The sequence below is a fragment of the Trachinotus anak genome, unplaced genomic scaffold (genome assembly GCF_046630095.1).
Source record: "Trachinotus anak isolate AG129_WGS33_773 ecotype Australia unplaced genomic scaffold, CSIRO_AGI_Tana_v1 ptg000004l, whole genome shotgun sequence".
Lineage (NCBI taxonomy): Eukaryota > Metazoa > Chordata > Actinopteri > Carangiformes > Carangidae > Trachinotus > Trachinotus anak.
In genome coordinates this window covers 11,411,351-11,424,460 of record NW_027273855.1, presented here as the reverse complement: position 1 = coordinate 11,424,460, position 13,110 = coordinate 11,411,351, and the positions used below count along the sequence as shown (strand labels likewise).

Sequence of the window (13,110 nt, the reverse complement as noted above, 5' to 3'; positions counted from 1 at the left end):
TCTGCCTTTCCACCTGTTCTTTTATTTTTTTCCCATCCTTTTTCACTGTTGGTTTTTCAGTTTTTCCTCCATTCACTCTCCTCCAATTCCTCCCGCTCCTGCTTTTCATTTCTCCTCCTCTTTTCATCCACTGCCACTTGTTTACACCCCCCCCTCCCCTTCCTCCTCCTCTTGAGCTCTCTATCTGCTCCTTTCATCTTCTCTCGCCTTTCTTCATAATGTATTCCTCCTCAGCTCACCTGTCAGGACATGTATCTGCTACATTTACTTTCTGCATGAACTAGCATGACATCTCTTCATCTTCCCCCTCCCTCGACCATTGACCCTCATTATAGCTGTGTTCTGTTAACATACAACATGAGCCAAACAGTGATGACTTTTCCTGCGTCTATCCATCGTAGGCTCACTCACGCCACCTGAACTGACCTGACACCTTTCTCCTTCCTCTATAGTTAATGAGACCACACTTGAGGTGGTTGACTCCCAGGAGATGAACATCACTGGGGCTGACACCACTCAGTGGCAGCTTCGGGGCTTAGAGGAGGGAAGCCTCTATCGCTTCCACCTCAGTGCCTGCACTCGAGCAGGTTGTGGACCTCCGCTGGCCCAGGAGAGCAGCACCATCACTGTAGGACGTGAGTAGATGAAATCAGTGTACCTGTGGTGGTGGTGTGGTTAATAGGATTTGCATTGCTTTTAGTATGAAAGCCCTGCAGTATTAGAGGCATAGTGTGCTATAGATGTGGTAGTTGCAATGTAATAATTCATACAAAGTGGAGATATTTACGCTAATGATCTAGTGTACTGTTCCCCAAATGAAACCGTTTTTTGTAGTTACAGGGAGCACCGATCAGCCTTTGAAAACATTTTGTCAAGTCTGAAATAATAACCCCTGATGAAGTCATGAAGGTTATCTTGGCCTGGAAACAACATTTTCTATGTAAAGCTTGTGCTGCAAACTTGAGCCGTGGAGTTTGAAAAAAGTGGGTGTTTACAAGGCATGGATGATCTAATCCAAAGACTGCACTGAGCTGAGGGAATTGTAGGATTCAGTGTTTTTGGAGCTCGGCCCACACTGAATAAAAGTCAGGATGTTTTATCATCAGTTCTCTGTTTCACATTCCTGCCTCTCTGTATTTTCACTCGTCAAAACTGTTGTCTTGAACTGAAAATAAAAATAATAAACCTTATTACAGTTGTGCCCTTTGCACAAATAAAGCTTAAAGCAATTTACAAAACGAGGAGAGAATAGAAACAAGAAAAAGGGTGAGCAATAACAAGCACAAACTAACATCAGTAATGTTACAGTGGAGTAAACACAAGATACTCATCTTAGTTATAAGATGAGATACTAATAAAGGAAGGAACTAACTGAAACAGGAGAACAGGTTGCTAAGTGAGATCGCCTCTCTTGTATCCTTGTGAATGCTCTGCCACAGTTTGCATGTAAAAAGGTGCATCTCCAGTTTACATATGTTCGTGGTTGTGAACGTCTAACAAACTTGCACCAGAGGATCCAAGCGAACTTGAAGACACATACAGTGAAACAAAAGGGAGGCTGCAGTTAAGATCAGTCCTTAGGTCCATTTAGAGCTTCATAAAAAAGCAAAAGTTCTTTTGAAAATTTCTAAAGGCTACAGGGAGACAGTGTAGCTCATCTAAAACAAGAGTGCTGTGCTTTGTCTTTTTTTTTGTTTTGAAGTCTAGCAGCAGAAGTATGATATATACAGTTTTTATCCTCTAAACACCCTTTTAAAGAGGGCCAGTGAGAAGCTATAATAATCTTACTGAGATGAAAGCATGAATTGGCTTTGTGGCATCGTGTTAGCTTAGGAGTGCCTGTACTCTGGCAGTATTTCTCACATTGTCTGAGATGTTGGCCTATACATAAACTTCATTAGATGAAAGAATGCTATTTTGGTCACTCTGCTGATGTGAGATTTAAAGCTTAGCTCAGATTCAAAGACACAGGCTTAAAGTATAACTTCTGATTTGATCTGGGGAAGCAAAGATCCAAGATTTTTTGATAGTGCATCTCGTTGGCCTTGAGGCCTTGTAGTTTTTGGGGTTTTTTTTCTCTGAGCTGTAGAAAGGTATTATTATGGCTTTTTAAAGCTACGCGATTCTGTTCATTTAGCTTTACAGACATGTATAGTTAAGTGTCATCGACGTAGTGGCTTAGACAGTATACACTCAGCATACGTCACCTTAAGGAAGCATGTGAGATGTGAGAAGATGGGGATCAAAGAATCTTCCCAGGTCTGCGACAGAAGGTAGGTCTAGAGAGCAAAGGCTCTGATGTTGCATCTCTGATGATATCCTTAACTTTGTAGTTAAAAGTGTGTAATGTGTGTGCAATAACCATCGACAGCCTTTTGATATCACTCAAGTACATTCTAGTCAGAGCATTTCACATTTAATTTTTATTCTGTCAAAAGCAGCGATAGTATAATCAGATAATACATGAAGAAATTATGACAAACGGTGTGATAACTGTACATTCACATGTGTCTAGATCAACCTCAGGTAGTTTGATTTGACAAGGCTGTAGCAATCCCAGCTCTTCTCTCCCACCCTGGCTAACCCAATGATAAAGAGTTTACTCAAGTTTACTCCATCAGCAGTGTTGTCAGTTTTGAGCTACAACATGCATGTTAGATTTTATATGATCACAGCATCATGTAAATCATTCTATTGGGATATTTTTTATTTATTCATTTTATTGTTTTGTTTTTGTGGAAAAAAAAAAAGAGACGACAGTCCTGGTCAGAAATGATGCAGCCTACGTGCCTATGCATTCTTCCACTAGGAGATGCCAAAGCTGACAATGTTTATATTCTTCACACACTTTAATTTGTATCTCACGTAATGTAAAGTCATGTAGATTCTCTGGTTTACTAATTTGACAGTATCACCTGCCACAATTCAATTTCAGTTTGTGGTAGAATTTTATGACAGTTCAGAGTTCCTGGAAAAATCTCCCTCTATTACTTAGCAATGAAAAAAAGGTTTCTCCCCTATCTCTGAATGTTTTAATAAAAGTTATTCATTCCTCTCTGGCTTTTATGTTTCCTTTGAGAGGCTGTGCATCTTGTAGGTGGATGTCCAGCCTGAGAGCCATTAGATGCATTATTTGTAAATATGGTTGAGTAGAGGCTCGGTGGGGAGATAAAATGATTGTGTTTCTGAGCGCTGTCCTCGGGGCATGTTAGTCACAATGCAGCAGAGTAGATTTATGGATGCCAATAGCACAGAGTAGGGGCATCATGAATTTAGAGACACTAATGGCGAGGGATGGAGTGGCAGTGAAAAAAAGCATGTGAGCTAGTGAGCCCAGGCTCTGAACTGTTCCTTTTAAATTTCACCTTTGTGACTGAATGAGCTTTTAATGCTTACCGCCATTTCGTTAGGACAAACACTTGTCTAACATAGAAATAGTCTCGAAAAATTACAGACTGACATACCTCACTTAAAAAACAGCCATATTCAAAAGTATCAGCAGATATGTGTGTGTGTGCGTGTGTGTCTGTGTGTGTTTGTTTGTTTGAAAGGCTTGTAATGCAAAGAGAGTAATTTATATAAATAAAAAACACAGTGGGACGGGGTGAAACATCTGTGAGGAAGAGGAGCGGGACAAAGTGAGAGAGAACAGCTAACAGCCATAGCAGAGGAGTGTGGCAGACTGAGAAAAATATCTGTTTTTCTCCATCAAGTCTCATGAGATAACAAAGCAGCAGAGATAAACTTGACAAAAAGCACAAAGGAGCAGATACCTCTAAAGCCGCACAAAAATAACCGGCTCCTGCGGAGATTAAATTATTTGCTTCCTGCCACCGCATTTGAACACCGAATTTGCTAATGGCTTGAACGTCTTGTTTGAAAAAGTTTAGTTAGAAACATAACAATCAAGGGCTGGCTTTACATTCTCTCTAATCAGCTCAGCGTTCAGCAATCAGAGCAGAACAAGCTGTTTCAGTCAACAGCTGTGTTTTTCAGTGTACTGTAAGTTCAGCAAGGAGCACACAATATTCGCAGTAGACAATGTGAGAGCTCGTACAGAAACATGCACATTAAATGATGTGTGTACCACAACGAAGGAAGCATTTCTACCAATGATCACAAATCATTGTAACACTGGAAAATTACAGCACAGTTTATCAGACCAAAGACAACATTATTAAAAAATGAAAAAAAATCAAATGATGTGCCAAATGAAACAAACATTTTCTGTTTTGTCATGTGTTAAAGTAGAATACTCAAAAAAGATAATATGACTGTGTCATTAGTGGCTATAAAGTTCATCCTGACAATGATCACGTTTTTTATTGCATATTGTATTGTATATTGTTTTAATTTTTTTTTAAAGAAAAGCAATTCCAACTGGCAGCATGTTGAGAATTTGTCACCAAACCACATCTGAACACTATTTGTATACGTATGGTATGAATCTTACCGTACTGTTTGGCAGTTAGCATGAAAGAAAATACATTTTAGAAATGATACAAGGTGTGTACTGGTGGTTATCAGTGGATATAAGTGTGATTTTGAAACTACCATTTATAAATATGGAAACATGTTAAACAAACAAACACATATAAAAAACGCATATAAAAGATTTTGTGACTTATTGTTTCATTATTTAAGTTTTGAGTTGCTCCTCTGTATGTTATGATCCATCAAATCACCATAATTTGTCATTAAATATCCTACATACTCTTCCTTGTTGAAATTAATAAGTAGTATGTAATTAGGAGGCAAAGTGTATGATGTTTTTGTGCCGTCTGGTTGTGCTGTACTCCACCGGTCAACAAATTTAAAGCATCAGTAACAAAGAGATCGCTCATGAGGAGGATGCATTGCCCATGTATCTGTTTGTGGATGTGCAATCATGCATCCCTATATATCTATGAGTGTGTGTGTGTGTGTGTGTGTGTGTGTGTGTGTGTGTGTGTGTGTGTGTGTGTATGTGTGGGTTGTGTTTGTGTGTTTGTGTGTTTGTGCCTGTTCTATAAACCTTGAAGCTGGCTCTCCATATATTTGTAATCTTCTGCTGTATTTCATTTTCTTTTTATCCCTCTGAAGATTTGTCCCTGACTCCAGCTGTGGCCCCTGTTCAGAGCAGTATGTATCACCACCTGCAGTTCCTGCCGCTTGCTAAGATAGAAGTAGTGGTGGTAGAGATAGACAAGGTTGTAGTTGCGTTGCTGTAGCTAGTGGCTCGCCATAGCCTTAGCAAACATCTGTCCTTTATAGCTCTATGAATGTAGTTTGGATAATTCCTGAATACCACCTCAGAAAAGACTATGTATTTCTTGGCAAAGACATCTCTGCTACGGTTACAGTGTGTTTACTACCAGTTGCGCTGTACTTGCGCTGTTACTGCCATTAATCCAGCTTTCCTGGTTGCTCTAACAATCCCGCCTTCATGTAGACTATAGAGCTCACTTGCTGCACAATATGGAGCATTTCACCTGACAGTATTGTAGCAGGAATCTTAACATCTGAGGCGTCTCTTTCATTTCAGGCCACAACTGCTCTCGCTCCTTTCCCAGCTCTATCCCAGACAATTCTGCTCATCTTTCTTTAGGTATCTAAGCTCACACTTGCACATGCACAGCCGATAATACCCCTGTGATCTCATCTTGATGTACCTGCACTTTCAACTAACAATGGGATCCGAGACATGGAGTAGTTTCTGAGTTCTGATATCCACTCGTGGTGGGGGATGTCAGGAAATGCTAGCTTTGTTTAAAAGAGAGTGAAGACTAGATGTCACTCCCGCCCACGATCTCTATATCTACCCTTTATGAGCCAAAAATCCAGCTCCACTCAATTAAGTCTGCAGCCCAGCCTTGCCTTTTGAACTGTCGTCTTGAAGTGTTTCTGCTAGCTGCACTGTTCTCAAGCTGCAGGGGGATCCTATTTGCCTCTGCTAATCCTCTTTTCCTGCTTTCTTTCTCCTTTTCTCTATGCCTGTCTGTGTTTTCCTTTCCTCCTGATTTTCCTCCTACCATTTCTTCTCTCTTTATCAGTTCCAGCCCTGTTGAACATAAGCTCTTATGTGAGTGACACCTTTGCCAAAATCAGCTGGACTGCCAGAGAAGAGCAGCAGGACTCACAGCTTTATGTGGCTTATATGAATAACCGTAAGCTACTTTTCCTGTCCCCGCCTTGCTAAGCATTGATAGAAATTTTAAGTGCCATCATGTTTAAGTGCAACTAGGAATGTTTTCTATAAAATATATTATTTGGCATGGCAACGTCCATCATTTCCATGATATAAGATGTATTCAATGTTATATGTAGTACAACAACATTAACTTAGAGCCATTGTTGCCATTTTATTTACTGGCAACAGCTCATCTTCTTTTTCAGTAGCATGTATGCTAATACAGACTTGCTGCTTTTGCACTTCTTGTGCTTGGCTGTGTAGGTGAAGGTAACTGGCGGATTTCAGAGGCTGTAAACACTTCTCAAAGTTTCCACGTAATTGACGGGCTCAAACCGGGAATGGTGTACACCGTACGCCTCATGACCAAGAGGCTCCTTGATAATGCTAGCATTTTCGAGGACGTTATCCAGACTCGCGTCACAGGTGAGGGGTTAGATAGGTGTTGCATTCAATAGAGTTTAGTGATTTTTAGTTCTAACCTGCAATAAGAATGCAACATATCACTGACACATTGATATTGACTGTGGTGAATGTGTGAGTGTATTTAATTTCCTTGCATCTCTGTGCGTTTGTTTTGTTTCCTTCCTATCTAATATTCTAAGGGTGTTATAGCTGAAAGGAATGTGAGAGAAATACGATGTGAGGACATTCTTTCAAACTTGAATCCATCATTTTTATGTTTTCGGCCAAAGATAAAGTTGTTTGAGGAGTGCTTGAAGGAACTGTCACACTCAAAGAGACCGGTGTGTTAAGTCGATCTTTGAGCTCTGTGTCTCTTTGCTGTTTTTGTTCTCAGCTGTGGAAGGTCAGCAGAGCGACTTTTCGACCCGGGGATGGGTCATTGGAACCATGTGTGCTGTGGCGCTCCTCACCCTTGTTGCACTCATGGCCTGCTTTGTGAGGAGAAACAAAGGTGGCAAGTATGCAGGTACGCCGTCACCGCCGCACCAGCGACAAGACATGTTCCCCATGGAAAAAGGTCAGTTAGTCTTTGACCAGGGTTGGGTCCGCTTGTCGTTTTGCTTCTGGACGTTAACCAAAATTCAGCTCATGAAATGTACAGTACATGTAGAAGACACCAGTCTGACTTTGAAATATTTACTTGAATTATCTCTGACATATTTAAACACCACCACTTTTTCAGAATGATGCTTTGATTCGGCTCTTAATGTGATTTTGGTTGACCTCTTGAAGAAATGAAAATGTGCTGTTGGCCTCAACCCTGACTTCATCCCCTGTTTGGAAATGCGTTATGCATGCATGTTGGACACCTATGCATGCCACTCTGCCAAGCCCACGATGATTAAATCCAAATGAACTGCCCATGAGATGCTTGCAGCTGGTGTGTTTTTAACGCATGTGGAATAATTTGCGTGGCCCTGTTACTTTTGCTCGGTGCCTGCGATTACAAACCTTGTCAAGCGAGATGAGTGAGAATCAGCTGGCTTTGTCCCACCCCTCCCCTCCCCTCCTCTCATCTGTGTAGACGTCCCTGCTCCTGCACCCCTGTGCCTTGTATCAGGGCCAAATTCAGTTTCACAGTGATACCTACCTGCAAAGTGTTTCCTCACTTGGTTTCTCCTCCGCTTCTTCCTCCACTCCACTTCTTTCCCTGCAGTAGCTTTTGACATGAAGCACTGAATATTTCATCAGCTGCTTTGGATTCCCCCTTTACCCATCCAGCTCTTTTCATGAAATCCCTCTTTTGTCTCTCTCAAAAAGCAACTGGTATTTTTAAAGCATATTTACACAAAGAGCTGATGTGCAGCACTTTGTGCAGACACACAGAAAGAGGCTTTCAGTGTACTGACTTGATACAAAGTTTACACAGTCATATTTAGTTGTTCTCTTAAGCTTCTCAGTCATGACTTTTGAATTTTGAAACTCTTATATGCATTAAGGTGATGTAAAAGTTCAGATCATTCATTGCTGTTCAGTGTTGGTTTTGCTCTAGTTTCCAAGCATCACCTGACAGAAAATCACTGAGGTGATGAAAGCTAACAAAAGGCAGATGGCACAGAGTTGTTTCCCTTTGGAAAATGTCAAATACAGGAACCTTTATATTTATCTGAATTTGAAGCATTACAAATGATTTTGTGTCCCAGCAGTACAAATAACATGTATTACATCTATGGATGAAAGTGCTGCTCTTTAACAATGGTACTTAAAGACCCCCCTCCCCCCTGCAGTGAAAGAGAAGGAGGACCTTCACCCTGACATGGAGTCACAAGGAATGAATGATGACACCTTCTGTGAATACAGGTGAGCTGCACTTCTACTCTGCAGGGGAAAGCTGCAGTGCAAAAGTGCACTGCAGCAAATGACATTTTTTATCTCCTTGAAATGCATTGTGTTATAGCAATATTAATCTAACAACCATATGTTAAATATTTTCTGGCTGAGAAACTCATTTGTCATGTGTCACAGTATGTTTTTTTCTCTCCCATCCCAAAAGCAAACCATGCATTCATGAGCTTTACCAGGATCAGCCTAGAAGGCAGTGTTCTCGTCATTTAATGGGCTAGGTAATCACACAGAGTAGTTAAGAATAGTGGGTGACTCTCAACTTAAGCTTTGTTCCCCTGTAGTTGGAATTTGCAGTCTGTGCTTTCACTTTGTTGTTAGATTCAGATTGTGTGCATGTGTGCGCTCAGCAGATAATGTGAGTCAGCTTATTTCTGTAGGGATCAGTTAACTTCTTTTGTGTGTTAGTATGTGTGTGTTCGTGCATGCTTGTTTCTTGTTATGTGATTTTTAATTGAGCACTGTTTCTCTGGTTTAACTAAAACAGCATCTGCCTGAAAATCACTGTTGCTGTCTCTCTGTGTGATACAGTTACAGCCAAAAAATCACCTTCAAAAACATACTCACACATACACCTCATATACAGTCAGAATATGAATTTCAAAATCCATTCTACAACAGGCAGTGTCCAACAGTCTTCATTTTTTAAGAAGAGCTCCATTTTCTCAAACAAATATTGTTTTGTATTCAGTAATATTTTGAAAAAACAAGGTAACTGCCAACCATGCAAATATTAAAAACTTTGACCTGCTAGTTTCTTGGAAGCAGCTGGAATCTTACACCAAAACATGAAGCCTGTCGCTGTCCGCAGTTGTGTTGTGTTCACTTAAAGGGAATGTCAAGCAGGCAAACAGCTGTAAGCTTGTAGTCTGCTTATGCAGAAGTAGACGTTGAAGGAGGTTGTTAAAAAACTAAATGTTGCTGTGGTGTCTCTGCTTACCTGGCAACTTCACAGACATAGATTTACCATTAAACACAGACTCACATTGTGAATTAGGGTGTACTCTGTAGACTATCCCACTTTTAATTGCAGCAGGGGAAGTTCCCACTGCAGACGTACTGATTGATTTTAGAGGTACAGCAATTGCCGGAAACAGGCATAGACTAAGCATGGCAAATGGGTGGAAAAATTGGGCCTTTAAGCCCGAGGCAGACAGCTGTTGTGTTTTATAATAGCTGTTGAATTTCCATTGTTTGCATTGTTTAGCTGCTACAGTTAGAGTTATGGGAAATCAACCAAATCCTATTTTTCTTTACAGCACTGCACCAATTGTGTGACAGTGGTACGTTAGTTTATGCACCGGCAACAGGAATGACCTAAAACAGCCTCTCCTGCCTGTGTTGATTCTGCTCGTCATCATATTATTCAGAACATAATTATTCACAATTGTGTACTTGCTGCCAATTGCATTCCTTTGATTCTTGCCAAGACTATAATTCCATTAAAAAAGGTAAATGCATTGTCTAGTATCTATAGTTCCATTCATAAATTATGCAACAGTAAATAAGTTTTTATTGCCCCAAAAGCTTAAAATGACTATAATTATGTAGATGAATAGGGATGTCAGTTGTTGCTGTACACACGTGTTAAGTTTAGTTTGGAGGTCATCAGACTTGAGAAGCCATATTAATATGGCTTCTGCTAATGTGTGTTAGTGAGTTGTGTGGCTGCAGCTTTCTGTTTAGAATGCCTCTCATGTTTGGGTTCATGATGCTGTTCTGACTACTGTCCCCCCAGAGTGCCCTTAGCCTCACTATGATGTTGTTTTCCTGGCTTTAGAGTTGGATTCAGGGCTCTCTTGTGCCCTTTGAATCTCTGAAGGCAGTGGACCACCCACTGGTATGCCACGTGTCTGGGGTGCTGACAAGTGGTAATTATGGTCCAGACGATTTCTCTTCAGAGACAGCCCTCTGATGCTTTGTCCCTCTGTCCAATGCAGGAACAGCAGGTGTCATAGGTGGATCAGCACAGTTTTTTGTTGTTTTTTTGTGGCTGTTGTTGTCCCTGCTCATCTTCTTACATTTTTATGTACAATTCAGGAGATGGCAGCAGATGTGGGGCGGTTTTCCTCCACACACCTTTAAGCTAAAACAAATACAACTTCAGGTTCAAAGGCAGGGGTAAAAAGAAAAAGAAAAAAATCCATCTTGCACCTGAAGTCTCTGTGCTGCCCCCAACCTGAGTCAGCATGGGTCAATGACAAGACAAATTGAATTACCTTTTACCTGGTGATGTGTCTCCATCTTTCACCTATTTGTGAGGCTGAAGGAAAGCCTTTTCAACGCAACGTCTGAGGCTGAGCTAGATCCTGACCAAGGTCTTGAATGAGCTTTGGCTCACAGCCACCAAGCCCCATTTTATCACTGTATTCAAAGTCACTGTGGGAGGGCTGCAGTGGCTGTGGCATTCCACTGCTCTTAGATAACAGCCATTTATCTTCAGCGCTCTAGAGTCTTCAGAGAAAGAAGGTTCGATAAGAGTTGAAATGCGGACCTTATGCCGCTTGCATGGTAAACGGCATCATTAAATAGGACAGATAAGATTGGTTATTAAAAATCCCTGTGAAGGAGACCCGTTTTATAATCTTAGCTTGAACCACACTTCTGCGCCAAAAATACTGCATTAAATGTCTTTCATGTATTTGACATAGGTGTCAACTACAGCACGTCTCAAATGGCGATATCATACACCAGCCACCTGAGCGCTGTTTCTGAACGCAGATGCTCCGTGTTATGAATACTAAGCTGGAGAGAGGTGTTACCAAACATGGATGGTTTTTCGGGAGGTCAGGGAAGAGATATATCCTCAGTGTTTTGAGGTGACCCCATGTCTCATAGTGAGACACCTGCAACTTGGCCAGCTGCCCAGCCATAAATTGGTATCTAATCTCTTCTGCCCGCATGTGGGCCCTTTGGGAATACCAGGAATGACAGGCTGTTTGTCTGGGATTGCACACCCCCCCCCCAACCACCCTTTCCTTCTCCCTTTCTCAGTCACGGCCTTCACTCCCCCCCCCCTCACTTCCCCAACCCACACAAACACACACATCTCCCACACGTCTTCTTTCTCACTGCACTCTGGCAATTTCCATCGCTGGCTCTAAAGAGATTTGAAATTGCCTTTGGTCCTGAAGCCTTGGCAATTAGCAATTAGTGAAGTGATTGTGGCAAGCTCTCCCCACCTCCCTTGTGCTGCTTGCCTTCCTGCTGTGCAGCCAATGCATCCCCCCTGCCTGCTGCCCGTAGTGATGTGTTGAAACCATAAGAACTTAGTGGGAGCCTGTGTGTCTGTTAGTGCAGCCAAGCATTTTATATCTATATTTGATGTACACGCTCTGTATGCTGGTGTTTTTGTGTGTATGCGTGTAGCTTTTGGTTGTATGTGAAACTATGTGCGTGTGCTTGTGTGTCAAAGGCAGCCGCTTAAGGCCATGTGTGTTGCTTGCAAACATCTGCCTGATGTGCTCCACAATATGTTTGCTTATGCACTGCACCACTGACCCCAGTCATCCTTCTCTGTTGTTGTTGATGGCAGTGACAGTGATGAGAAGCCACTGAAGGGCAGTAGCTTGTGTTCCCTGAATGGCAATGGAGACAGCGTGAGCAGAGACAGCCTGGTTGACTACACCGACGGCGGAGGGGAATTCGATGAGGACGGTTCATTTATCGGAGAATATTCTGGACGCAAGCACAGAGGTTCGGTTAGCGAGCCCAGTGGACCCAGCACAGTCACTGCATAAAGCCAGGCTCCAGTTTAAACAGTCAACTTCAGTTCCCTACTTTTTAAATTGAGCTTCCGTGGCATTAAATATAGCTTGAATAGCCATATGGAGGAATAAAAAATGTGCACTCAAATGTGCAGAAGTTTTTACAGCAGGCAGAAGTTTATCCTGCAGACTGGAAAGGAGAGAATACGCCCATCATCCACATCAGTGTGAAAACCATGTGAGTCTTTGTACATACTGTAAGACAATGAAGTTTATCTGTATCATGTTTCATGATTTTATAAATAATAATAAATTCTTTTTGTACCTATCAAGCCATAATCCTCAGTGGTGTATGTTGATTTTGTATTGTAACAAAAAGCAGCAGATCAAAACATTTTCTTTGTACAATGTTTACCTACAACATTAATTTATCACAGTGCAGAAAGTCTGACTTTCTCTCACTCTCACGATCACAAAGATCTAGTCATGAATGCTGTACTGTTTATTATTGTAAATTATATGTATACAGTTTAGATGTTTGGTAACATATGTGTGAAAGTTGATTATTTGTATTTTTTTAACTATCAAATGCTCATGATGTCCTTTCATACAGTGGTCCTGAGAGCTCAGCACACTGCATCTTAAGAACGCAAACAGACAAGAACAAATACACCAACCCTCTACAAGTAGCACAGATGACAATGGAAGTGTTTCTAGGGGACACTAAAAAGTGATTAACCCAACTGGGACACAATGATTGTTCAATTATTTTAACTTCAAAAGTCACAAATGTGTATTTGTATTTGGTTGTGTTGTGAGTATTGCAGTGTGTTGAGCTCTCAGGGCAGCATACTTTTATGTCATTGTGTCAAAAGTGTTCGCTGACAGGAAAGAACAACATGAACTCATTCAACTATCTGATTTCCC

General features: G+C 41.3%; 1 protein-coding gene across 10 annotated transcripts in view; it reads left to right on the top strand.

Moving 5' to 3' along the window:
* chl1a (cell adhesion molecule L1-like a) overlaps window positions 1-12,522 on the top strand; it is a 48,538-nt gene extending 36,016 nt beyond the window's left edge. For 2 of the 10 annotated variants that reach the window (XM_071475875.1, XM_071475874.1), the window contains 8 exons: window positions 453-635; window positions 5,083-5,121; window positions 5,525-5,587; window positions 6,033-6,146; window positions 6,434-6,595; window positions 6,969-7,151; window positions 8,362-8,434; window positions 12,012-12,522. In XM_071475875.1, the coding sequence (XP_071331976.1) occupies window positions 453-635; window positions 5,083-5,121; window positions 5,525-5,587; window positions 6,033-6,146; window positions 6,434-6,595; window positions 6,969-7,151; window positions 8,362-8,434; window positions 12,012-12,216 (1,022 nt within the window). In that variant the 3' untranslated portion in view covers window positions 12,217-12,522. Of the gene's footprint in view, window positions 1-452; window positions 636-834; window positions 4,354-5,082; window positions 5,122-5,524; window positions 5,588-6,032; window positions 6,147-6,433; window positions 6,596-6,968; window positions 7,152-8,361; window positions 8,435-8,627; window positions 8,698-12,011 lie in introns of those variants that run through there. The other 8 variants (XM_071475883.1, XM_071475882.1, XM_071475879.1 and 5 more) reach the window with 8 other exon arrangements.
* The last annotated feature ends 588 nt before the right edge of the window (window positions 12,523-13,110 follow it).